The 25871-nt window shown below is 45.1% G+C and overlaps 1 protein-coding gene across 1 annotated transcript in view; it reads right to left on the reverse strand.

The window, feature by feature from the left end:
• The window catches only part of LOC144140894 (uncharacterized), a 54059-nt gene that overhangs the window by 11667 nt on the left and 16521 nt on the right, over positions 1-25871 (reverse strand). The window contains exons 21-27 of the mRNA XM_077672386.1: positions 25368-25481; positions 24599-24712; positions 23830-23943; positions 23061-23174; positions 12145-12273; positions 10575-10681; positions 3720-3766 (exon numbers count right to left, since the gene is read on the reverse strand). Coding sequence (XP_077528512.1) covers positions 3720-3766; positions 10575-10681; positions 12145-12273; positions 23061-23174; positions 23830-23943; positions 24599-24712; positions 25368-25481 — 739 coding nt within the window. The remainder of the gene's footprint in view (positions 1-3719; positions 3767-10574; positions 10682-12144; positions 12274-23060; positions 23175-23829; positions 23944-24598; positions 24713-25367; positions 25482-25871) is intronic.

The raw sequence follows: 25871 nt of genomic DNA on the forward strand, positions 1-25871 counted from the left end.
ATAAAATTGGCGCAGCAACAGACAAGCTGCGGATGGCGATACTTGGAGGACTCCTTGTATTACAGCGCGAGCACAGGACAACAAAGGCACCGAAATTACACACAAGCGCTGTTATACAAGACAAATCTACACCAACTCACACAAATTGCTTTGTTACTGGAGAACCCGCTTATATTAGAAGGTAAGAAAGGGGTTTCGAAAATTCTGCTCACAGAAAGGTTTCCCACGTGATTTGCAGGGCCTTTCTCGCCAATGAAATGAAATGAGGCGCGATAAATTAGAGAAATATTCAGGTGAAGATGAGCAGTGCGACCACTGTGGTCAGATAAAATTGAGAAATTTGTAAAAAAAAAGAAGTGTTGTTGGGTGTCAAAATGATCGAATGCTTTCAAAATCTTCTTTGATGGCCGTTAGATTTAGATAAAGCACGGATCGTCCTAACGTCACGAAAATATTTGTCGCGGCCTCCCCGAGCATCCTGGCGAAACTTAGCCTGATAAATGTGCGTTTGTATAATTTTAAAGTCGAGCTAGATGAGAACAGCGCACCAAAACAATCTGAAAAGGATGCATTTTTCGGGGGGCAAGATTGCTCTAGTCAAAGTTTGTTTAGCGTGTACTTCATTTTAAGGCTGCAGGGGAAAAAGAACTTACGCGTTGTCATCGGCAAAAGGCGCACGCTGAGGCAAGGAAAGGAGGAGGAGGAGGAGAAAACTTTATTGAACAATGCGATCGAGCTTGTAAGTGGGCGGGGTCCTCTGTCCAGGACTCCGTTGGTGCGGCCTGCCGTCTTCGCCCTTTCAGCTAGCCAAAGCCGCTTACTTATGTCCGAGCTGGCAATTTACCTCTACCATTGAACTCGAATTGTTTTCTGTGGCCCCCAAGACAGAACACACTAAACGGAATCAGGAGTAAGGAGCGAACTTTTCAAACGAAACAAGCGGTGTTTAGAAAAGTCCCAATCTAGTAAATACTGGTTGCAGAAGTTGAGCTGAGCTCTGAGTTTTTTTTTGTGCAAATAAAAAAAAAAACACAAAGCTCTTGCACAATATTTTTGTATAGATGTGGATAATAAACACCAATGAATATTCGGAAACAGTACTAACCATAAACAGAGCTAAGGGCCGCAAACAGGTCCAGTGATGGTTTAAATTGTGCATGGAAATGGTTTAAATACTGTCATAAAATGTACTGAAGGGTTGAAGGTGCCATGGAGACAAAATACAAGTGTGTTTTATTCGAAAGATTTGGTGTTTTATACTGCCCCCAGCACTTGTCCGGGCGCAAACGATGCTTTATTTACTGAGAAATGAACCAGTTTAAGTTCAAAATTTGATTGTCCCACCAGATTGTAGGTTTCGTGACGTCTGCGATGACGTAACCAACAGGTCTTCAAGCGAACGTTAGTGCACTGTTTAGTCTGCATCGGACTGCCGAACGCCTTGTTTACCGTCAGTCCTCCTAGATGACGTCCCCATACTGCACAGGACCGCTGTCCGTCTTCGCATTGTTTCTGACCGTATCTGCACGTGGCTTGTTTTTGTTACAGTAGGTATTAATGGTTTCGCGAGACGGGGGCATGCTCGACAAACAGGGTCACGTAAGACAATGTCGCTTACGCCAATCGACCAGTGTCGTGTGAGACAACCCCGAAGCACCGGGCTTCTGTGCAGCTATAACAAGCATATTGCGCGGTACCAACAGCAGTTCGCGCTGGTACTTCGATGTTTACGTGTTTTAGGGGCGAAGCACCTATGGGCTCGGGCTGTCGGTGTCTCCTGTCGTCTCATGTCGTGACGCTCCTGTAAAGCATACCGTGGCCTCCGCGATTTGCTGCCGGCGGCGCGCCGTTGCAACGCGCCGCCGGTAGCCGATCGCGGAGGCCACGAGCATACATTAGCATGCTGCGACGTGGGACACGAATACAACTTACGGCCAGTCTGTATCTCATTTAATTGCTTCAATCCGGTTCAAAGCAAGAAAGGGCACCACCACCTCCGCAAGCGTGCAATTGCTCTTTCCACCGGCGCTTCTCTGGCGCCCAATCAGCGCGCGTCGTCTGGCAAGCGAGACTTAGAATCTTTGAATACATTTAAACATTGCATGCTTCGCCCCTCTCCAGGTTTCACGTTAGTGGAGATGGCCTGGTTTTTTTAGGGTGGAGCCCTTTGGCGGCCGCATCTGTGGATTCTCGGCGACGATGGCGGTGTAACCTAGTGAACGATGGGAAGATCGAAGAGTGAAAGAAAGCAAAGGAGGAGACTGTCGTGAAATTGAGGGGAGGGCGGTTCGCCGTGGCGGCGCGAGGCGCTTCTTGGAGGGGAGGGGAGCGAGGGGAGGGGCAGTGTGCGAGGGGAGGGGGGGGGCATCATGCTGAGCCTGCACGAGACGCTCCTGCGCGGCGACTCATGGCGAAAGGGTGAGGATGTGGCGTGTGCTCAACAATGCAGTTCGCGGCCGGAATTTCTGTAACTTCAATTTTTTACCCCCCCTCCCATTATTACCAGTATAAAATGAACATACATTACAATTAAGCGAGAATAGCTCGTTCTGCAAGCTTTTAAGCCCTGCCTAAGTTGCGTTTGCTTTTGCCGGCCTCAGCCAATCGCACAGATGTGCATATTACGTCATAGGTTCTAGTGCGGGAAATGAGCTAGTGAGTCGCATGGTCATTCCTTGTATTTTGTCTGCATGGCCCCTGACAAGGGGCCATGCAGACAAAATACGTTTTTTTATTTGAAAGATTTTGTTTTATAGTACCCCCAGCGCTTGTCCGGAAGCAAACGATGCTTTATTCACTGAGAAATCGATCAATTTAAGTTAAAATTTTGATTCGTCCACCAAATCGTCTTTTCGTGGCGTCTGAAATGACGTCATAAGAACAGGGCTTCAAGCAAAACCTAGTGTGCCATTAGGCTCTACAGCCGACTGCGGAGCGTTGTTTACCGTCAGTCCTCCTAGATGGCGCCACCATACTGCGCCGGGCCATTTTCTGCCTTAGCTTTGTTCGTGGCCGTATTTTCACCTGACGTGCTTTTAAGGCACAAAACAATGGCTTCGTGAAACATGGTGTTCGCTCTAGAAATATGTTCACATAAAACACCGTCGCTTACACCAACCGTCGGCCAGTGTCGTCGGAGGCAACCCCAAAGCGCCGCACTGCTGTGCAGCTAAAACAAGCACACTGCGAGCAGTACCAACTATAGTACGAATCGGTGCTGCTATGTTTACTTGTACTTTCGTAACTTTCACTGTTCACCCCAGCATTCATAATGCTATAAACAGAATGTGCCCTAAATTTAAGTGCAAATAGCTCGTTCGGCAAGCTTATAAGCCCTGCCTAATTTGGGTTTGCTTTTGCCAGCCTCACCCAATCGCACAGCTGGGAATACGACATAATAGGTTCGGTTGCGGGAAATTGGCTAGTGGGTCGCATGGCCATTCCCTTTCCCCCAATAATATAGCTCATTTGAGCGAAGTTTACGTTAAAAATGGTGTCGGTATGATTCCAAGAAGGCAATCTTCCAAACGGGCCAAACTTGTGTTTTGTCTCCATGGCCCCATTAAGGGCTTAAAATTGAATAATATCTCGTCTAAGCGGAAGACGAACCCATGCGTAACTGTAGAAAGTTAACCTTAATCTTTCTTAACACTTATTCATTTTAACAGCTCAACTTTTATGGGTGATATACATGGCTCATGCAAGAATTATTGACTTACCTGCACACGATGGACTCTTCGATAGCGTTTGGTACCGTATCCATAATCTGCAATTAAGAACATAATTTAGATCAAGCTTTTACAATGAAACTATAACCGGCTATAGCTTCGGTGGCGCCACGAAATGTAGGGGAGCCATCGAAAGCCCTCTAGTGGCACGTTTTGAAAACATCCGTGGATCTCTCCGGGCGGCGCCCACTATCGTTGCTACTATTGACCATGTTCACGACTGCGATTTCCCGTCTGCGGGCAGTAGACTTTAATATTTGTGCGGAGCACTGACATTTCTTGCAGAATAGATGGGTAATTTACGAGAGTGAAAATATCTTTAGGTCGACTGCCGTGTAATTAAATCCGCCTTTGTACCTCTCCGAAGGGTGACAGACCATGGATCGCTAAGACGTGAAGGTGAACATTTTGACAGACTTCTGTCTGGTCGGGAAGTTGCTAAAATGAAATTTAATTATGCTCCAACCAATACATGTACAAAACCCGACGTTCAAAAGCCGGCTCGGCTTCTTCTTCAGGGTTGACTGGGGCCACGTTGCAGCTGCGACTTATTGTCTCACTTTTGCTGCCCCACGCAAAGCCCTTCGCTGCGGCACGTAATCCGTGTGTGTACACCGAAGGGGGAGTACCAAGGGAGCGATTAAGGTTCCCAGGGGTTCGTTGGATAGTCCACTACTCAAGGAAAAGTCGCTTCCTCCAGTTCGTTTCCCTTTCGAGGATGGCCGTTCCGGAGAAATCAATTTTGTGGTCGGCCACTTCACAGTGTTCGGCGACTGCGCAGCGTTCTCTACTCTGTTTCCGTACGTCGCTTTTGTGTTGCCTAATCCTCTACAGTACATTTTTGCTTTCACCGATGTATGAGGCGTTGCACTCAGTGCACGGAATGCGGTAAACGACCCCGGGTGCTTTCCCTATTGTCTGCCCGTCTTTGGGGCGGGGGATTAGGCGGCCTATATAGTTGTCGAAGGCTTGTGGGCGATGAGCACTCCTACTCCTCTGAAAATGCGGGCCAAGGCCTCCCTCGTTCCTGGGATATACGGCACCGGCACGCGTTTCAGAGTTCCGACGGTTGATGTCCTTGGAGAGTTTGTGACCGTGTTCTGCTCTTTGCGGCGGGTTACGGAGTGAAAAAACTTTTTCGGGTAGCTGTTTTTCTGGAGGTCCGTAGTTACAGGGCTTACCTCTTTTTTACGTTCGGATTCGGACGAGCAAATTGCATCAGCTCTGTTAAATAAAAAGGACACAACAAAGGCTTTGTGGTTAGCGGGGTGGGCCGAATTAAAATGAAGGTAGCGACCGGTGTGCGTCGGCTTCCTGTGAACGGAGAACACCAGGCTCTCGCCTCCTCTTTTCACTTGGGCGTCAAGAAAGGGAATGGAGCCGTCTCGTTCACATTCAACCGTGAACTGGATGGCGGGGTGAACGTAATTTGGCGTTTTTTCAGGCTGTCAACTGCGGAGGCCTTCACTATGCAGAAACAGTCGTCTACATACCGAAGAAAAAGTTTAGGTTGCGGCAGGAAGGAGCTCAAAGCCTTTCCTTCCACGTGCTCCATCGTCAAGTTAGCCATTGTTACAGAAATGACGGCCCTCATTGCTGCTCCAGTTTCTTGTTTGAAAATGTGTCCATTGTGCGAAAAATATGTGCTGGCCAAGCAGAACTCCAGTAGGCGGCATAGCTCGTCAGCAGTGAGCGGCGTCCTTTCTTTTAGGGTTGCGTCATTTCCGAGGGCAGTTCGGGCCGCGGATACAGCCAAAGGTACAGGAACACTAGTGAACAATGATACGACGTCGAACGAGACCAGGCTCTTGTTTTCGTCAACGCACACCTGTGACGCAAGTTGCACGAAGCGGCTGGAGTTGCGTACATGAGCCGACGACTTCCCGGCGAGGGGGGCGAGGATGCGGTGCAGAAAATTTGAAAGGGCTCGGCACGGGGTTGATGTGAAGTCCACGATCGGGCGAAGGGTGACGCCAGGTTCGTGGATCTTCGGTAATCCGTAGAAAGTAGGTGCGGAGCCGTTTCGGCAGATCAAACGAAGGTATAGTATTTTTTATTCCGGGTGGTTCTTGAAAATCGCCGCGAGTAACTTAATTGTTCATCTGCGTCTGCGTTTTGTTTGCAGGATTCTTCTTTAACTTCGTATACGCGTTTCCATCCAAGAGAGCCGAAGCCTTCCGGTCGTAGTCCTGGCGTTCTAACACCACCGTCGAGTTGCCCTTGTCGGCAGGTAGGATAACAATGCTTTCGTCTTTTCGAAGTTCCTGAAGTGCACGGTTTTCCTCTGCGGTCAAATGTTTGCCCATTTATGTGTTTTGCCCGCTGAGACTGCGTTGGGCTGCTTGTTATTCGTCGTCCCTGAAACTTTCTAGGAGAACCTTAATTAGTAAGCAGAATTTAGTAATACAGCTATGGTGCGCCAGTAAACTGAGATCAAAATAGGTTCGATGCACTTGCATAAACTAGCGCACCTTATACCATGGCCCACGTTACGCGTGACGTTATACCTTTCTTGCTGACTGAGGAATTACTTGGAACAGACACGTCGCAGCTTTACTCGCCGTTCAATTATCCCGACCGTGTACATCGCCCCCCTCATACTTTCCGATGTGACGTCAAGTTATGGCGCATTCAACTAGATCTGTCTGTTTAATAAGAGCAAACGATAAGCTGGTATGAAGTCCACCTCGAGCTTTGTTTTATGCCGGATCGGCTTGTCCTGAAGCCGGCGGCAGCAAAAGTGTACAGCCTGTGGCTTAGAGCTTGAAATAAACATTTGCGGATGGCACACAAAGACCGCAGGAACTAAAATAGTGGGGCTTTGGCACAAACAAAACTCTCTCTTAACAACGATTTGCTTCGGAAAACTATGTCCTCCAATGCGAAAAAAAAAGAAGAAAAAAACGTTTTTCCCATGATGGCATTGATAATTTTGGGACTGCACGGCAATTTATTTTTGAAAACACATACGAGCTTTTCTGCCTCTTTCTGCCTCACGTAGACTGTTATGTTACGGAGTTTTCTCATTCATCACTTCTGTAATCTACAAAGCGTCAGCGGGGTCATATTTAACTGAGTGTGCACGTAATTATGCGAAAGCGTTAGACAGTCGGCGTGGAATGCGTGCCTGACTCACATTTTATGCCAACCAAAATTTATTTATTTTCATTTTGACTCAACTTTATTGCGTTTAGTTTTTATGCACCGTCGGCCATTTTAGGAGAAGTTTCACCGCTACAGACAGTTAACTCTAGCTTTCCCGCTCAATCGTTCATTTATGGACGCTTTCACATTTCATATATCGGTCTGGAAGAGCGGCCTATCGCAGCTTGCCATTATTCTGTGCAATTCCAATTGGGATGAAATCATTTTTAAAATCCTTTCAAGGGCAATAGAACCGGCTACCGACCTCGAAATCTAGCACGCACATAAGTTATCGTGACCAAATGTTAGAGGCGATATCTGCCATTGCGAAACCGACCCGTACACCTCTATGACACTCCTCCGATCCTGTGCATTGAAGTCCGTGGGCCTAATTGTGGCTTAGGCTACTGGAGGCACTTTTTACAAATTACAGGAGGTCTTCGGGGACACAAATTATAGTGCTGATCGAAGTCTGTCGTGGTGCATTGCGCACTTAGGGGACACTTAATCGAGGTGGAAGATTAGAGTCGGAAATGCTTCGACAGTATTCCGAAATCTTCGGCCGATCAAGCCGCATTTTTACGAGAAAGGTTCTTTCTGCCGTTCTTCTAGACCAAATTTTGAATATTGCTACATGTTCATTTTGTGGAAAATGTGTAGGCGAACGAAGAAAAAGTGAGTTATGAAATGAGTAAACATGTGCGGGAATTCAGAATTGTCCACTCATGAGTAAGCATCCTAACCCAGCATTTCTTCGTTGGGACCTCGTGATAACCAGATTTGGCTATGATTAGCCCAATACATTGGTCTATTTTACTGTTTGATAGGTTTTTTGTTTTTTTCGCTTATGATGGAACATTTGCACCTATATAGGGATAAAAGTGGTTAAAGGGACACTGAAGTGATATGTAAACATTGCGGGATTACTAGCGCAAATTGTAGTCCGGAGTCCCCAGGCCATGTTTCGACCACTCTAGGCGCGTTTACGCGATTTTATTTAGTAGAAAAACTAATTAGAAAATGCTGTCCTCCTCTCTTTACGCTCGCCCATTTTCTGTGGCGTTTTCGTGTGACGTCAGGAGGGGATGAGCTGGCAATTGGCTGCGCCACGGCTGCGCTACTGCACGGCTCCCCGGCCGACAGAGTCAGTCGGCCCAGCGTTTCGTCCGCCGGCGGGTCGTCGCAATCAAGGAGGTTAAAAAAAAATTGCTAGGTCGCAATTCGTTCGCTTAGTTGAAACGAAGCCAGGACACGTTTGTGAATGGAAGAATGTGCCTTTCTTTACTTGGTTTGTTTGTACACTGTATCTAGCTCCGGGTCGCTTCACACAAGCGCTGCACAAGCGCACATGCGACGCTTCGCTGACTGGTACGCCAGTAGGAAAATATAAGGCCTCTTGAAGGCGGGAGAAGAGTCAGCGAAGTCAATATAGGTACTAAGGAAATAAAATCAACTGATATTTTTACCGTACAGCGTAAAACTAGGGCGCGGGAAGCACTTTTTTGCGCTGGGCGAACAAGCACAGCGGTCAGCAGCACGACTACGCATCTGCGAACGCTTTTCCGTCTACGAAATGCAATTGCTAGACGCGAGCTACTGTGGAAACTCGGGCGACGCTTACTGCACGATCGCAGTACAACAAATAGTCACCTAAGCTGCTTGAAATGCCAAAACTAAATAAAAGTGTAAACCGGTTGTACAATATATACCGTATATTAGCAAGGCTCCCGCGTCCCGCTCCGTGGCTCAGTGGTCTGAGGTGCTAGGTATGTTACTGCAAATGTTTTGCAAGTCACGAGTTCGAATCCCCGCGGGTACGTGCTTTTTTTTTGTAACTTTTTTGTTTTCCGCCAATGTTTTCTATATTAAGTTCACCTTTTTTTGGGCCGCAACGTTCATGGCTACACGAACTAGTTCACAAAACGCGCGCAGGCTGGCTCTGGCGCGCTAGCGAGTTCTCGTTGGCGTGCTGTTGCCATAAGCACCGACTGCTTGCAGGCAGTGGGCACAGGCCAGAATGAACAGACCGTTGGCCTGGTGCGAACACGCTTTTTACAATACAGGCATGAGGGAGGCAAGCTCCAAATATGAGGGAAAAGCGCATGACATTTGGGCGTCTGCGGGTACGCGGAGGGCGTTCATGCACTGCGTAGGTCTCGGCTAGTGAATGCTACGACTACAAGCCGTCCTGGGAGGCTTATCTTGTGCATTTTACAGCCGACAACATGGCAGAAGCGCGGTACGATGATTACTGAGATATTGAGAATGCCCATCCAACAACGCCATTGGTTATGTTTTACAGAACCGAAACGGAAACCGAAACTTGTGTGATTGCTAACCTTGGGCATCGTCCAATCACGGCGCCCCTCCTCCCAACGTCACAGCCTTAGTTGGTGCGGCCGCCGCAAACCGCGCATGGTAGTTTTTCTTCTTTCGCGCTTTGTAAAATAATTACCGATTTGTCAACCGGATAAACGATGAAAAGTGTGCTAATTTGAGCCAGTCTACGCAGTGCAAGCAAAAACGGGAGCTTGACAAATTCACTTCAGTGTCCCTTTAACTTGTATATGTATTTTTATTCAGATGCAAAGCGTAGTACTCGGTTTGTACTTTTTCACGATTTGTTGTTCCGTGGTTTGGTTTTTTCTTCGGTGGCATTGTTATTTTGTACTCTATTGTTTGAGGACGATGCGAGAATAGGAAAATTTTGATTCGGTTAGTTCATTTTTGCAATTGGTTGTATATTATTTTTCACATTGTATTCTCTAGGTTTTTGTTCGTCCAGTCATCTCTGTTTATGCTATTATAATGATTACCTGTTGTGACTATCGTAATGATTTCTTTTCTGGGAAACTGCAGGGCATTACGTGGTTGGTGCTTTCTCAAGACTGCTCCATTCGTGCATAGTTTTTCCTCGACTTTTTTTTTTTCATTTTTACCTCCATTGTGTATAGGCGGTGTATAAGGTTTAATTTTTTATTTTTGTATCTTTGGGTGTTCGCTCGAAGAAACGCTTATAGTCTTTCTCTTCCCTCCGTTTTTAAACTTTCCTCGGACCAGTCATCTCCATTTATCGTATTGTAACGGTTAAATATGTTTACTCGTCCAATTATGCATCCTTTGAAAATGCAGGGCGTTAAGCAGCTGGACCTGTGGGCATATTTGGCGTATAATGCTTGAGCATTAAAAATAAAAGAAGGCTCAGACAGTATGAAAGCACATTCAAAAAGTGTGACTTCGCTGCGGTAGTTGGTGGGTGCGGCGGCCATGAATGGAGCACGGTGTTTTCGATTGTGCGGCCAATTACAAATTGTCGCCAGTTACAGATTATTATCAGTTAGAGACTGTGCATACAGATCCTATATGCATCAATCATGCATCCTATAAGCTAAATAATGCATTAAATAGGTTGAACTGCACAATGCACCCACAGGTCAGACTGCAACAAATTTATATTCAGTGTTTCCTTAAAAAAGCGTACGATCACAAACTCAAGGAAAACACATGCTACAAACTTTGGCATTGTTTCCCCTTTGGAACAGTAGTGAGTGGACGTGCTCAAATTCGAGATTTGGTTTAACTTGCTGAAGTTAAATATAAATGATGGGTGATAACGACCGTGGTAGTGGAATGTTAAGGACAAATATAGACCCTCCTCTCCCCCAGGAGCTTTTATACCTGTACCGGCGTGTGCAGACTCACCTCTTCGATCAGTACTGTTATATTGAAATTGCAGTTTCTATCTTGACCGTACGTTGTGGAACGTTTATTCCGAAGCTTCAATGTGAACTTCACGGTGATTTTTTTTGCTGTATGAAAAAGTGTGGAATCAGAAATTTTCTGAAATTCGTAACACCGGGTGTAGTGGCACCAAAAATAAGCCAACTAAAGTAATGTGGCGACACCATTCACAACACCAGAAATAATTATGAAACCCGTATTAGTTCACAGGACTCTACTGCACTCTGCGAAAACGGTTGTTTGTCGGCCGTTACATTGTGCTCTTTCCGTAAACCCGTTTCTCATCTCTGCGTATATTCTTTTTTCTTTGCGAAGGCACACGTATGCACCGTTTTTCTCAATGGAAGCACGACTTCCGGCTCGGATTAGCTGCGTGATTTACAACTAAATGAGTTGCGCAAAGTGCATGATTTGCCACTCTGCCGAATTCCCCTATTTGTCTCCGCATCCGCGCCTCCCAATTTGCAACTGTAAGATCTGGGCCGGGAGGATTTCCCGTATACCCTCACTAAAAGCAAAGCAATGTACAGTAATGGACAAATGAAACGCGAACGCAAAAATATTAACCGGAACATACAAATAGCGCAATTGTTTGCCTTCCAAGTAAAATTTTTGCATGGCTCAATTTCCGCAGAAAATGTCAAAATGTATTTCCCAAATACGTCACAACCACGCCACCGCAGGACCTCTACGAACCATATTCTTCAATTTGGCGTGTTCTGTTTCATATGATCGCGTTCCCATGTCATTTGTCCGAGGCTGTGTATCTGCGAAATAACTATGCCGATGGTTATTACATTTTGGCGGAATCTGACAAAGTACTTGAAAAAATGGTACATGATTCGGAATCCGTTCTTCGTTTTCTGAAGTCAAGTGATGGGCGCTATATAGTTAGCGTGAGTTGTGAAGATGCCACGCAGCTTCGAAATAAAATATCATTTCGTTCTTTGAGATTGATACGCTCAGATGAGTATTTTCTGAAGGCTTAGATGTTTTACAGTAGTTCACGTTTTTTAGGAAAAAAAATAAGCGATTTCTCTGTTGTGCCTCAACACTGACTCTTCGCCGATATTTCATGAAGTTAACTTTTTCGGATTACGTTCCACATAGAGTAAGTAGACATCATATTTTCGCTGCAGCCCGAAGAATTAATGACATTTTCTTTGTCATAATAAAACATCAGGGGTCACTCTACCCAATTATTAGCTACATTGAATAGACGTTTATTGACCAAGACATAGCACCGTTAATTCAAACACTGTGCGCGCACCACATGTCAAGAAATAATGACATCCTTTCTAAAGCAGCATAATTATTTGGTGCTTATAACATAGTGAATGCTGACAACAAAACATTGTAGGGGTCCACAATTCACAATTTAACTAAAGAAATGTAATAGTTCCTCTTCACTGAAGTTAGCCGTCCCAGAAGCGGTGCCAATTCAAATACCCAAATGGCTAGAAGCGTCATTGGTTAGACAAAATGCTTGTAACCCCGGTAGTTCTGCCATTTCAAAACTCGCAATACTTACCCACAAAGCAGTCTCCGTTCTCGGTTTCCTTCATTGATGACGGGCAGACACATGTGGGTGTTCCGTCAACAACTTTGCACGACGTCTTCTTGCCATTCTGGCATTCCTGAAGTTTCTGCTCGCAGGGATCTAAAATGGGTACAAAAATTGCTATGGTTTAACACTTCTCAATCTAGTTTTGGCGAGCGAAAGCAAAGAGTATACACACAGTGTTTCCTGAAAGTTTTTTTTCTTGAGATTTCGCAGCCTGCCTTCTAGCATCATCTATACTAAATGATTGGGTTCAGTTTTTTGCTTGCGTTAAAGGGCATGTACAGACAGCCAAGCCGGCGCCCCATCGATGGTGAGACTCAGGGATCAAGCGTTGGATAAACAGCCCTTCAAACTTGCTTAGTCATGTCGTTCGCTGACGCTGAAGAGCAAGCACAGGTGGCGCTGACAGGCTCCTAAGGAGAGAAGCGATAAGAAAGGCCCAGCTTGTGCGCCGATGACTAAAGGTCCCTTACGACGCGATGAATGACCTTGAAAGATGTAGCCCAGCAGAGGAGTCGCTCTAGAAATACCGACAGGTTGCAAATGAAATGTTACAACCACTCAACTGTGATCAACAAACATGGGATACTGTGCTGGTAGAGATTTGTCGGAACTGACAAGAGTTCTAAAGAAAAGCACTTTTGTGTGTCCTACTCGAACTTTTCAACCCAGGAAAGAACTAAAACTGTATTTTTATATGGAACATCACATAGAATATTTACACCGAAAACGTGACTCCTTTAGATTTTATATACCGTGAGTTGGTTTCCTTTATTGAGCCCGGAAATGAAAGCAACTTGTGACCCATGCCGCTGAAATATGCGACAATATTTTTGTATCCCATTTAAGGGCAGAATTTTCAGCAGCTATTATTTTACGGCGCGATAAACAGTCCAGATTAGCTTGCAGTTTAAAGGAGTGGTTCTTTTCGTTTATCTCAAAAAATCCGCGAGGTTATGTTAGCTCTCTGACTATATGATGAGGGATGGGCACGCGCCGCCGGACCTTACGTAGTTGCGGATGCAGTGGTAGATCGGAGCGGAGTGCGGAGTGTTCAGTCGCCACACCCTCTAACCCCCGCGTCTTCATATGGCCGTCCAATACAATGCCAGAAAACCTACCCAGACTGGCTTCTACCTACTGGATTGGCGGCATGCACCGAACCTTCCTTACTAGAGCTCTTGGGTATTCGCCCCTTTACGGGCTTGCCTTCCCGTAGAGTGCATTTTGGGCTAATTAGTACAGCATAAATAAAATTAATAGAGCAATCGAAGACGATGGACCAGAAGGGCTCATAAATGTGCGCCAAGGGTAAGCGGGCGTCCTTCGTGTCCTTCGTCTTCTGCTGCTGTATTAATCCGTAAGTTTTGCCTTCTCAGAATGAGATAGAAATGGCGCATTAAGGGTTTAGATGTCCCATCAAACGCGAAAAGGGACCATAGTTGTCGTTGGCGTCAACGCAAAGGGTACCAAATATGGCCGCCGACGTAAATATCAAACAAATAAATAAATAAAAAAACATTTGAGTTCATGTGGTGTTTCATTTCTGGAGCAGGAGGCGAGTGCATTACCACTGGGATAACCTGCACCATATCAGAATTTAATGAGGATTAGCCGTATGCGTTCGCCGTAACAGGTGCACGTGACGTCACGGGTGTAGAATAGGCGCACGCGGAGCAGAGCTCTGAGCCAAGAGAAGCTGTCGCGTGATGTGAGGACAGCCTGCTGTCGACGTAATTGGCTCCACATTACGACAAAATGAGAGCCAAGAAGAAAACCCAGGCATGATATAGCACTAAAGAAGCGTTTGATAATCGCTAGCATTCGCCTTCAAACTATGAAAGCAGACTTAAGTGTTCGAGGTATTTTTTACTGATTGTACATCTTCTATATCTGTACAGAGAATGACCTGACTGGCTGACTGACTGACTGGCTGACTGACTGACTGACTGAATGACTCACTGACTGAGTCATGAACGCCCAGCCAAAACTGCTAAACCTAGAGACTTGGAATTTCTAGAGTACTTTGGTGTCATGGCGCCGGGGCTCACTAATGCGGGATTTTTATTAAGTCGTACTCCTAATCGAGGAAAAGGTTGTGTTTTCGATATTTAGTAATTATATTGATCATCCGTTCACACATCGAGGGGTTTTGTGCTAAGTAAAGCCCTTAAAATATCTAAAAAGTGGTTTTAGGGAGTCGCCATAACCGACACTATTGCGGCGACTCTACATTTCGGTACAAAATGGGTGTTTTTAAAGATTATCCAATAAATGTTACAGTTATTGATTTATTCAATGGGTTTGTGCTAATAAATGTTACTTATACGAATGCTCAAAACCAATTTTGATGATTTTGCCAGCGACGCCGCCAAAAGGGGGAAACGGTTGTTTTAAATTCGCAGCCATGATGGTCCCAAAATTCTTAACCGGTTTCAATAGCAAGCCAAACTGCTAGAAATGTCAGACTTCCTATAATCGTGTAGGAGCTCAACATTGCGGAATTTCTTCAAAAATTACGCACCTGCAAGAATGAGAAGCACTAAAAGATTGTTCCGCCCAAGGACGCGGGTTCTATTCCCGGCCGCGGCGGCCGCTTTTCTGATGGAGACGAAAATCAAGAACGCCCGTGTGTTCGGAATTTCGACGCCCGTTAAAGATCCCCAGGTGGTCAAAATGAATCCGGAGCCCTCCGCTACTGCGCGCCGGCGCGTTAAACCTCATAAATTATTGAATTGTTTCACAAATCTTTGTTTTTATCGTATGCCCGTTTAGATATCTATTAAGTTTTTGTTCATTTAGGCGACCAATACAAATGTGTAAAAAGTGTTTTAGAAGAGTTTTCTGTAAAAGCCATGTAAAAGGAAGAATAAGGATTTTCGGTAAATCACCTGTCTTTACCGATTTCTTAATAATCATTCAGGCATTTTATATATCCCAAATCCTGTCTGCTTATACACGCTACCCATAAAGTTGTCCAGAAACCAATATCAGCATTTTGTCTCATAAGGCATTTATACAGGCAAGCGGGATTTTTAAAAATACACTCCTTTCGAACTGGAATGGAGAGACTTATGCTCTCTCAGGAAATGAAAATGAAGGGAAACTGAGAGACGTATGCTCTCAAGAAGTACTGAGCATTTACTGCTAGGTGGTCATAATTGTACTTTCTGGTTGTACACCTCAGTGAACAATAAGTTACAGAGGCTGCCTACTGTTCATTACTTACGAGTTCTTTCCGAATGCATCCCATCCCGCAATAATTTTACGCCTGATTTTTGTAACAGCGAAGCTGTTTAGCAAATCGTTATTTTTCGTGTCCGCAGTTTAAAATACCAAGAAATTGACGAGCGTGCGCACGTGAGCGCGGGCCCCATGGCGACTGCTCGGCAGTTAAAGGGAGACTGAAGTGAATTTGTCAAGCCCCCGGTTTTGCTTGCACTGCGTAGACTGGCTCAAAATTAACACACTTTTCATCTTTTCTCCGGTTGATAAGTCGGTAATTATTTTATAAGGCCTGAAAGAAGAAAAAACTACTATGCGCAGTCTACGGAGGCAGCACCGACTAAAGGCTGTGACGTCGGGAGGAGGTGCACCGTGATTGGACGATGTCCAAGGTTAGCATTCAAACAAGTTTTGGTTTCGGTTCTGTAAAACAACATGCTTGACATCCGGCGTTATCGTTGGATGGGCATTCTCGGTATCTCAATAATCGTCATACCGCGCTTCTGCCATCTTGTCGGCTGTAAAATGTCTAAGATAAGTCTCCCTGGACGGCTTGGAATCGTAGCAATCACTAGCCGAGGCCTACGCAGTGGATGCACGCCCTCCGTGTCACCGCAGACGCTCAAATGCCATGCGCTTTTCCCCCATATTTGGAGCTTGCCTCACTCATGCCTGTATCGTAAAAAGAGTGTTTGCAACAGGCCAAGGGTCTGCTGATTCTGGCCTGTGCCCACTGCCCGCAAGTAGTCGGTGCTTATGGCAGCAGCACGCCAAGAAGACCTCGCTAGCGCGTCAGTGTCAGTCTGTGCGCGTTCTGCGAACTTGTGGAGCAGTGAACGTTACGGCCCAAAGATGGTAAACTCAGTATCGAAAACATCAGCCGAAAACGAACAAATGAGCTTACAAAAAAAAAAAAAGAATGTATCCTCGGGGATTCGATCTTGCAACTAGCAAAGTTGCATGCATAGCGGTACAGACCCTTCGCCCACAGGCCAGCGCTAGACGCGATGGAAACATGAGGTATAATCAGTTTACATTTTTATTTAGTTTCAGCATTTCATGCAGCTGAGGTGACTATTTGTTGTATAGCGCTCGTGCAGTAAACGGCCCCCAAATTTACACAATATCTCACGTCTAGCAATTGCATTTCTTCGACAGAAAAGCGTTCGCAGATGTGAGGTCGTGCTGCTGACTGCTGTGCTTGTTCACCCAGCGCAAAAATTTGTTTCCTGCTCCCTAGTTTTACGCTGTACGGTAAAAGTTTCAGTTGATTTTATTTCCTTAGTACCTATATTGACTTCGCTGACTTCTCCTGCCTTCAAGTGGCCTTAGATTTTCCTACAAGCGTACCAGTCAGCGAAGCGTCTCATGTGCGCTTGTGCAGCGCTTGTGTGGAGCGACCTGGACTTGGAGCTTGTTGCATTGTACAGACTAACAAACTAAAGTAACGCACGTATTTACATTCACAAACCTGTCCTGGCTGAGCGAACGAACTAAGCGAACGAATTGCGACGACCCGTCGGCGGCCGGCGGACTAAACGCTGGGCCGACTGACTCTGTCGGAAGGTCGGCGAGCCGTGCAGTAGCGCAGTCAAGCCATGTCATTTCCTTGTGACATCACACGAAAATGCCACAGAAAATGGGCAAGGATGCAGATCGGAGGACCGCATTTTCAATTCATTTTCTACTATATAAATTCGCGTGGCACTCAGAGTGGTCGAACCATGGCCAGTGTCCTTTTAATAAACCGAGAAAATGCCGAACGCGCTTGTGTGCGTGCCTCGTGGAGACCGCCCAGCTGCCCCGGCGCACGTCTGCAATCCGAGAAAACCCACTTAAGGAGAATGGCCAAGATTGGCCGAAAAAAAAAAAAAAAACTCTAGCGTTCGCCCTAATCGTGCCAACACTTGCTCTGAACGAGAAGGGCATGCCAAAGCGTACGTACGCCCCGCCAAGGTGATGTTCAATGATTACCACTTCCGAAAAATAAAGGAAACTCACACTGATAGCCACAATGATGGAGTAAAGGTCGTTGCGGCAGTGAAGAAGGAGCAAACCGGCCGCAGTCGTGGACTTAAGGATCCGTGATGGCCCAGACGGTTGCGTACAGCATCGCTACCTCTAAGCTTTACGCGTTAGTTTTGTTAGTGTCTTACGCGTTAGTCTAGATTTCTCGCGCAGGAGGCGAGTGCATTACCACTGGGATAGCGTGCACCATATCAGAATTTAATGAGGATTAGCCGGATGCATTCGCTGTGACAGGTGCACGCGACGGCATGGGCGTAGAATAGGCACACACGGAGCAGAGCTCTGACCCCAAGAGAAGCTGTCGCGTGAAGTGAGGCCAGTCTCCTATCGGCGTAATTGGCCCCACATTACGACAAAAAGAAAGCGAATAAAGAAACCCAGGCATGATATAGCACTAAAGAAGTCTTTGATAATCGCTAGCATTCGCCTTCAAACTATGAAAGCAGAGTTAAGTGTTCGAGGTATTTTTCGAGTAATTGAGTGAGTTTGATATATCCAATTCGTATTTGCTTGTACATGCTACCCATAAAGTTGTCGATAGACTAATTCGATGATTTTGTCTCATGAAGAGTATAAACAGGCAAGCGAGATATTTTAAATTATAGTCCTGTGGAAGTGGAATTCAGTACAAATTTCCCTCGTAGCATACCGGTCGTATCTTTTGGGAATTGCTGCAATCACACCACTCTCGTAAAAGCCTATGTTTTGATTATAAAACTGCGTCTGATGGGCATTTTTACACGTACCACGTGATACATCCCGTGAGTAAGTAGTCCTTAGAGCCTACCATTGGGTACAAGTTGTCTAGGGATAGCTCAAATAAAACACGACTTCAAGCCGTTTCCTATAACCACACTCATTTAGAAGGAGCCTATTTATTGAAAGCTTGCACGAGTTCCTAATAGTGTACAACTCCATAGTGAACTGTCTAATTATGACAAAGGAGAGGTAAGCTTACAATGGTTATACCCATTTTTATTATGAGTATAGTGGCTCCATCGGGCATCGCCGGGTACTACCGCTAGTTTGATATATGTTGAAGTTATTTTCATTGCTGGAGCAATTTTTGGGTGGAGTATTAACAGAGCTTGGCCCCATATGCTAGCAGCTCAGCGATCTGCAGTCAGATCAAGATCATGTTCAGGTAGCTAAGAAAAGAGGTAAAACCCGAAACTCAAAAAATGGCGAAACAAGTGAATAAGGCTATTCAGATTCTATGCACACTCAAGCAAATGTCGCTCGAGAAAAAGTAACAGGGTGACGCCACTGGGATGAATAGGCCGTTACAGTCAAAGCGCAAGCCTGTAGTCGGGACTAGTCAAGATTTCTGGGCTCAGCACAGCTACAGAAGTAGAGCTGACACATGCACCAGTTTCTCGGAAATCGGACGTGCTTCAAATATTTCCCGGGTGGCGTTATCAATGTAGGACCTGAAAACATTCCTCCCATCAAAGCGTGCGCTGAATTTGCAAGGCGGGGAGTAAAACGCCAAGTTGCCCAGATGAAAGGGCATAAATTTTGTTTGCGGGTCAGAAGAGAATTATGTAATCAACCACATGAGAGATTTTTGGTACCACACATACTTGACAATAAACGATGCGCAAAGCGCATTTGTTCTCAAAACCTGCACCTAACTTATCTTGAGAATGGACGTGCTGCAAAACTTGTGTTGCTTGTTTGGGGTAAAAGCGGTATCTCCACATTAACCTCGTAACCGCTTTTCTGTTCAATGGACAGTGCCATTATCACGCAAAACGGCTATTTTCTGTGTTTATGGCACAGCCCGTTGGCGGCCGGTGCCTGGTTTTCACGAATTCGGCGACGAAGGCTTCCGTCAATGCCAACGTAGCCGAGTGAGCGAACGAAGAAGCGAAGGCAGAAAGAAAATGGAGAGGAGCGACTGGCGAAGCTGTGAGGTGGAGGGCGGCACGCGCGGAAATGGCGTCATCGTTCTGAGTGCTTCCCCCTCACATTAGCGTCATGCGTCTCCGCCAAGGAGCAACGCCAAGTACAAGAGGCGCCCTCCCCCTCGCGCCATCCCCAGAAGCTGCTCCATTCGCCACTCATGCGAACCTCGTGACATTTAGGCCGGAGGTTCAAACACGATTTGCAACATGGTTAATGCTTCCCCGTGCGTGGCTCACCCGAACCACGAAACAATTGCGCGGGAATTTCAAAAACGATTTGCAACAACATGCTAGCCTTCGGCGGCGACGCGTGGCGAGATAACGGCAAACTAGCGCGCACCGCCCAGCGTTCGAAAATCACCCGATTACTTCCTCAGACGCAGCAGATATGCGCCATGACCGAGAAGACTGGGGTTCACTCTGCACAAGAATTTCGCATTGGGGAGTATAGTAATCGTCAGTGCATTTTCTTTCTTTGGAAAGTTTTCCTTTTAGTGCGTAACTGTGAAAGCAACGTTTAAGCAATTGCATGCATAAGTTCACAAGAAAACCCTGCCATATTCAGCCAGGTGTCTGCTCTCACTTAGTAAGGTTGAAAGCAATCATGGCTTAATGGTTGCGGTTTTCTCTTCGGAAGCAGCGGAGAAGTTGGGTTGAACGCCACAACTTGCAAATTAAAATGCATTTTAATTTGTAAGGTCTGTACCAAAGTGTCAAGTGCGCCAAACCTCAAGCTCTCAGGAATATTAAATACAGGTTGAATGGTGCTAAATAAATTATTTGCCTCATTGTCAACATCATTATGTGCGGTAATACAATCTGTCTGCAAATATTCAGCGGGGGTTCTTTTAAATTGAAGTAGGAACATAATCTTCTTTATACCTTCCGAACTGTCCTTTGTAGGCCTGCTCGGGGTAGTCGTCATTTCTGTATCTTGAGATGTTTCGTCCGGAAAGAGACGAAATGGTGACTTACATATTGTTCAGCTCCCTGTAGGACCCTTCTTCACGCCGAGGGTATGAACTTCATTTCTTATAAAAAGAGACTTATGCTCTCAAGAACATTGAAGCGTTTACTGCTAGGGGGTCATAATTGTACTTACTGGTTGCACACCTCGGTGGACAATTAGTGACAAAGGCAGCCTACTGTTCATTACTTAGGAGTTCCTTCCGAATGCGACCCATCCCGTAGTAATTTTATGCCTGATTTCTTTAACAGTAAAGGTGTTTAGCAAATGGTAACTTTTTTGTCCACAGCTTAAAATGCAAAGAAATTGATGAGCGTGCGCACGTTAGCGAATGTCCCGTGGCAACGCCTCGGCAGTTTATGAAACCAAGAAAATGCCGAACACTCGGGTGTGCGTGCCTCGTGGCGACCGTTCACCTTCTCGGCGGACGTTTGCAATCCAAGCAAGCCCACTTAGGGAGATTGGACAAGATAGGGCGAAAGTAAAAAAACTCAAGCGTTCGCGGTAATCGTGGCAACACTTGCTCGAAACGAGAAAGACACATTTTGTCGTACATACGCCCCTCGAAACTGATGTCCACAGGTTACCACTTCCAAGAAATAAAGTAAACTTACACTTACAGCCACAAAGATGGAGTAAATGTTGTTGCGTCTGCGAAGAAAGAACAGAGCGGCGGCAATCGTGTACTTAAACCTTCGTGATGGCAGAGAAGGTTGCTTACAGCTTCGCTAATTTCAATTCATACGCGTTAATTCGGTTAGTGTCTTACGCATTATTCCCGATATCTAGAGCAGGAGGCGAGTGCATTACCACTGGGATAATCTGCACCATATCAGAATTTAATAAGAAATAAGGAGATGCGTTCGCCGTGACAGGTGCACGTGACGGCACGGGCGTAGAATAGGCACACGCGGAGCATAGCTCTGGGCCAAGAAAAGCTGGTGCGTGAAGTGCGGCCACTCTCCTGTCGACGTAATTGCTTACACATTATGACAAGATGAAAGCTAATAAGGAAACCAAGACATGATATAGCACTTAAGTAGCCTGTCATAGTCGCTAGCATTCGCCTTCAAACTACAAAAGCAGACTTAAGTGTTGGAGGTATTTTTCGAGTGAATGAGTGAGTTTGATATATTGAATTCGTGTTTGCTTATACATGCTGCCAATAAAGTTGTCCAAACACTTACTTGAGGATAAACCGGCAACCGGGATATTTTCAATTACACTCCGGTGGCAGTGGAATTCAGTTCAAATTTCCCGTGTAGCATACAGGTTGCCGTCTTTTGGGAATTTCTGGAACCACACTCCTCCCTTAAAAGCCTATGTTTATATTATAAAACGGTGTCTGATGGGCATTCTTTACACGTACCAGATGATATTTCTCCAGCTTCCCGGCGCACGTTTGCAATCCAAGCATACCCACTTAGGGAAATTGGCCAAGATTGGCCGAAAAGAAAAAAAAAATTGGGTTCGCCGTAATCATGGCAACATTTGCAAGAAACGAGAAAGACAGGTCATAGACCACGTACGCGCCCCTCCAAGGTGATGTCCAATGATTACCACTTCTGAGAAATAAAGGACAATCCCACTGGTAGCAACAATGATACAGTAAAGGTCATTGCGTCGGCGAAGAAGAAGCAAATCGGCTGCAATCGTGGACTTTAGTCTTCATGATAGCCGGGAAGGTTCCGTACAGCTTCGCTCTCTTTAAGCCTTACGCGTTAGTGTAAACTTACTTTTTGTGTACTAAAACGGTAGGTTATGCCAGTTTTTTCGGTACTAACACATAATGGTATATTAAGCATAATAACCACGCAAATGACGATAGACGAGGAGAGTTGACCTGAGGTTGTCAATGAATCACCACATAAAAATGGTAGATTCTCGATTGGGTTTAGTTTATTGCATCCCACGTCTCGTGGAAAGCAGTGGGAAGACCAGAGAAGTGTTTAAAAGTGCGCGTCGTCGAGTACGCCGGCACATGTAAAAAATGAAGGAAGCCCACACTAACTCCTAAGATCTGAAATAGTGATGCTGTTGGACTTTTACGGCAATCACGATGGTTTAAGTCCATGATGTCAGCCTATTTGGTTTTTCTGTGCTGCCGCAATGATCGTTACTCCATCACTATTCCTATAGGTCCTTCATTCTCTAAAGCGAAGCTTTGTACCTATACCTGCCGAGGGTTCTGTCGCAACCATCTGCTGGTACTCATTCTGCTGGTTACCTTTGCATTTGTTGCCTTCCATCATTAGTAAGACGAGTTACATTGGAACCTCCAATATTAATGGTAATAATTAATTGGGAGTTCATTATAGTTACAAAGAGGTTTCGGATTTGACACTTTGTTCTTGTTGTACCCAATGGTTTGTGATGTTACCTCTTTCAGCAGACGAAGAAATCTGGACATATGAAGGTACCGCCTGTTAAGCGATGTTTAAAATTTGTAAGGCAATAAAATACCTGGGTAATCCAGAAAATATCGAATTCTACAGGAGCTTGGTATTTAAGCCGCTAGCCTTCATCGGTTTATAAATCGTCCGTCACACAGAATTGTAGCTCGAAGCAGGTGTGACTTGCTGAGGTTAATCTCTTCCTAAAGTTTGAGTTCTTTTGATCAATTGCTTGCCATCTGATTTCAAGCGGCGTTCAACTCATTGCGTAAGTAACCTACGAGAGTCTAGGATGTCAAGCTAAGCGGGTTTCGTCCGTAGCATGGAGAAATATCAAGGAGAGGTGCTCATCCGGTTGGTTACCTTTGCAGGTGTCACCTTCCATCTTTTTCGGTGGTTTGCAGACGCACTCCCCCGTGGGTTCTTCGCAGGTCTTCCCAGTCTCACCGCACTGTTCTTCTTTCTCTTTTGTGCAGGCTGGTAGTCGTTTATAAAGAAAGAAGCCAAGTCTCTAAACAACAATCTCTTGACACCTTTCAAAATCTCGGTTTAAGTTTCGGTAAATTTAGAGGTCGTACCAATCAGCCGGTATAGATGCGTTCTGCAGCCTTTTTACAGTTTTTGAATGTAGTAAGATGAGTTACATTGGAACCTCCAATATTAATGGTAATAATTAATTGGGAGTTCATTTTAGTTACAAAGAGGTTTCGGATTTGACACTTTGTTCTTGTTGTACCCAATGGTTTGTGATGTTACCTCTTTCAGCAGACGAAGAAATCTGGACATATGAAGGTACCGCCTGTTAAGCGATGTTTAAAATTTGTAAGGCAATAAAATACCTGGGTAATCCAGAAAATATCGAATTCTACAGGAGCTTGGTATTTAAGTCGCTAGCCTTCATCGGTTTATAAATCGTCCGTCACACAGCATTGTAGCTCGAAGCAAGTGTGACTTGCTGAGTTTATTCTGTTCCCAATGTTTGAGTTCTTTTGATCAATTGTTTGCCATCTGATCTGAAGCGGCATTCAACTTATTGCGTAAGTAACCTACGAGAGTCTACGATGTCAAGCTAAGCGGGTTTCGTCGGCAGCATGGAGAAATATCAAGGAGAGGTGCTCATCTGGCTGGTTACCTTTGCAGGTGTCACCTTCCATCTTTTTCGGTGGTTTGCAGATGCACTCCCCCGTGGATTCTTCGCAGGTCTTCCCAGTCTCACCGCACTGTTTTTCTTTCTCTTTTGTGCAGGCTGGTAGTCGTTTATAAAGAAAGAAGCCAAGTCTATAAACAACAATCTCTTGGCACCTTTCAAAATCTCGGTTTAAGTTTAGGTAAATTTAGAGGTCGTACCAATCAGACAGTATAGATGCGTTCTGCAGCCTTTTTACAGTTTTTGAATGTAGTAAGATGAGTTACGTTGGAACCTCCAATATTAATGGTAATAATTATTTGGGAGTTCATTTTAGTTACAAAGAGATTTCGGCTTTGACACTTTGTTCTTGTTGTACCCAATGGTTTCTGATGTTAACACTTTCAGCAGACAACGAAATCTGGACATATGAAGGTACCGCCTGTTAAGTGATATTTAAAATTTGTAAGGCAATAAAATACCTGGGTAATCCAGAAAATATCGACACCTACAGGAGCTTGGTATTTAGGCCGCTAGCCGTCATCGGTTTATATATCGTCCGTCACACAGCATTGTAGCTCGAAGCAAGTGTGACATGCTGAGTTTATTCTCTTCCTAATGTTCGAGTTCTTTTGATCAATTGTTTGCCATCTGATCTGAAGCGGCATTCAACTCATTGCGTAAGTAACCTACGAGAGTGTAGGATGTCAAGCCAAGCATTTTTCGTCAGTAGCATGGAGAAATATCTACCGGAGGTGCTCATGCAGCTGGTTACCTTTGCAGGTGTCACCTTCCATCATTTTCGGTGGTTTGCAGACGCACTCCCCCGTGGATTCTTCGCAGGTCTTCCCAGTCTCACCGCACTGTTCTTCTTTCTGTTTTGTGCAGGCTGGTAGTCGTTTATAAAGAAAGAAGCCAAGTCTGTAAACAACAATCTCTTGACACCTTTCAAAATCTCGGTTGAAGTTTAGGTAAATTTAGAGGTCGTACCAATCAGCCAGTATAGATGCGTTCTGCAGCCTTTTTACAGTTTTTGAATGTAGTAAGATGAGTTACATTGGAACCTCCAATATTAATGGTAATAATTAATTGGGAGTTCATTTTTGTTACAAAGAGGTTTCGGCTTTGACACTTTGTTCTTGTTGTACCCAATGGTTTGTGATGTTAACTCTTTCAGCAGACAACGAAATCTGGACATATGAAGGTACTGCCTGTTAAGTGATATTTAAAATTGATAAGGCAATAAAATACCTTGGTAATCCAGAAAATATCGACATCTACAGGAGCTTGGTATTTAGGCCGCTAGCCTTCATCGGTTTATATATCGTCCGTCACACAGCATTGTAGCTCGAAGCAAGTGTGACTTGCTGAGTTTATTCTCTTCCTAATGTTTGAGTTCTTTTGATCAATTGTTTGCCGTCTGATCTGAAGCGGCATTCAACACATCGCGTAAGTAACCTACGAGGGTCTAGGATGTCAAGCTAAGCGGGTTTCGTCCGCAGCATGGAGAAATATCTACGAGAGGTGCTCATCTGGCTGGTTACCTTTGCAGGTGTCACCTTCCATCATTTTCGGTGGTTTGCAGACGCACTCCCCCGTGGATTCTTCGCAGGTCTTCCCAGTCTCACCGCACTGTTCTTCTTTCTCTTTTGTGCAGGCTGGTAGTCGTTTATAAAGAAAGAAGCCAAGTCTGTAAACAACAATCTCTTGACACCTTTCAAAATCTCGGTTCAAGTTTCGGTAAATTTGGAGGTCGTACCAATCAGCCAGTATAGATGCGTTCTGCAGCCTTTTTACAGTTTTTGAATGTAGTAAGATGAGTTACGTTGGAACCTCCAATATTATTGGTAATAATTAATTGGGAGTTCATTTTTGTTACAAAGAGGTTTCGGCTTTGACACTTTGTTCTTGTTGTACCCAATGGTTTGTGATGTTAACTCTTTCAGCAGACAACGAAATCTGGACATAAGAAGGTACCGCCTGTTAAGTGATATTTAAAATTTGTAAGGCAATAAAATACCTGGGTAATCCAGAAAATATCGACATCT

Source organism: Haemaphysalis longicornis, unplaced genomic scaffold (genome assembly GCF_048455015.1).
Source record: "Haemaphysalis longicornis isolate Haplotype H1 unplaced genomic scaffold, Haemaphysalis longicornis Haplotype H1 scaffold_547, whole genome shotgun sequence".
Taxonomy (NCBI): Eukaryota; Metazoa; Arthropoda; class Arachnida; order Ixodida; family Ixodidae; genus Haemaphysalis; species Haemaphysalis longicornis.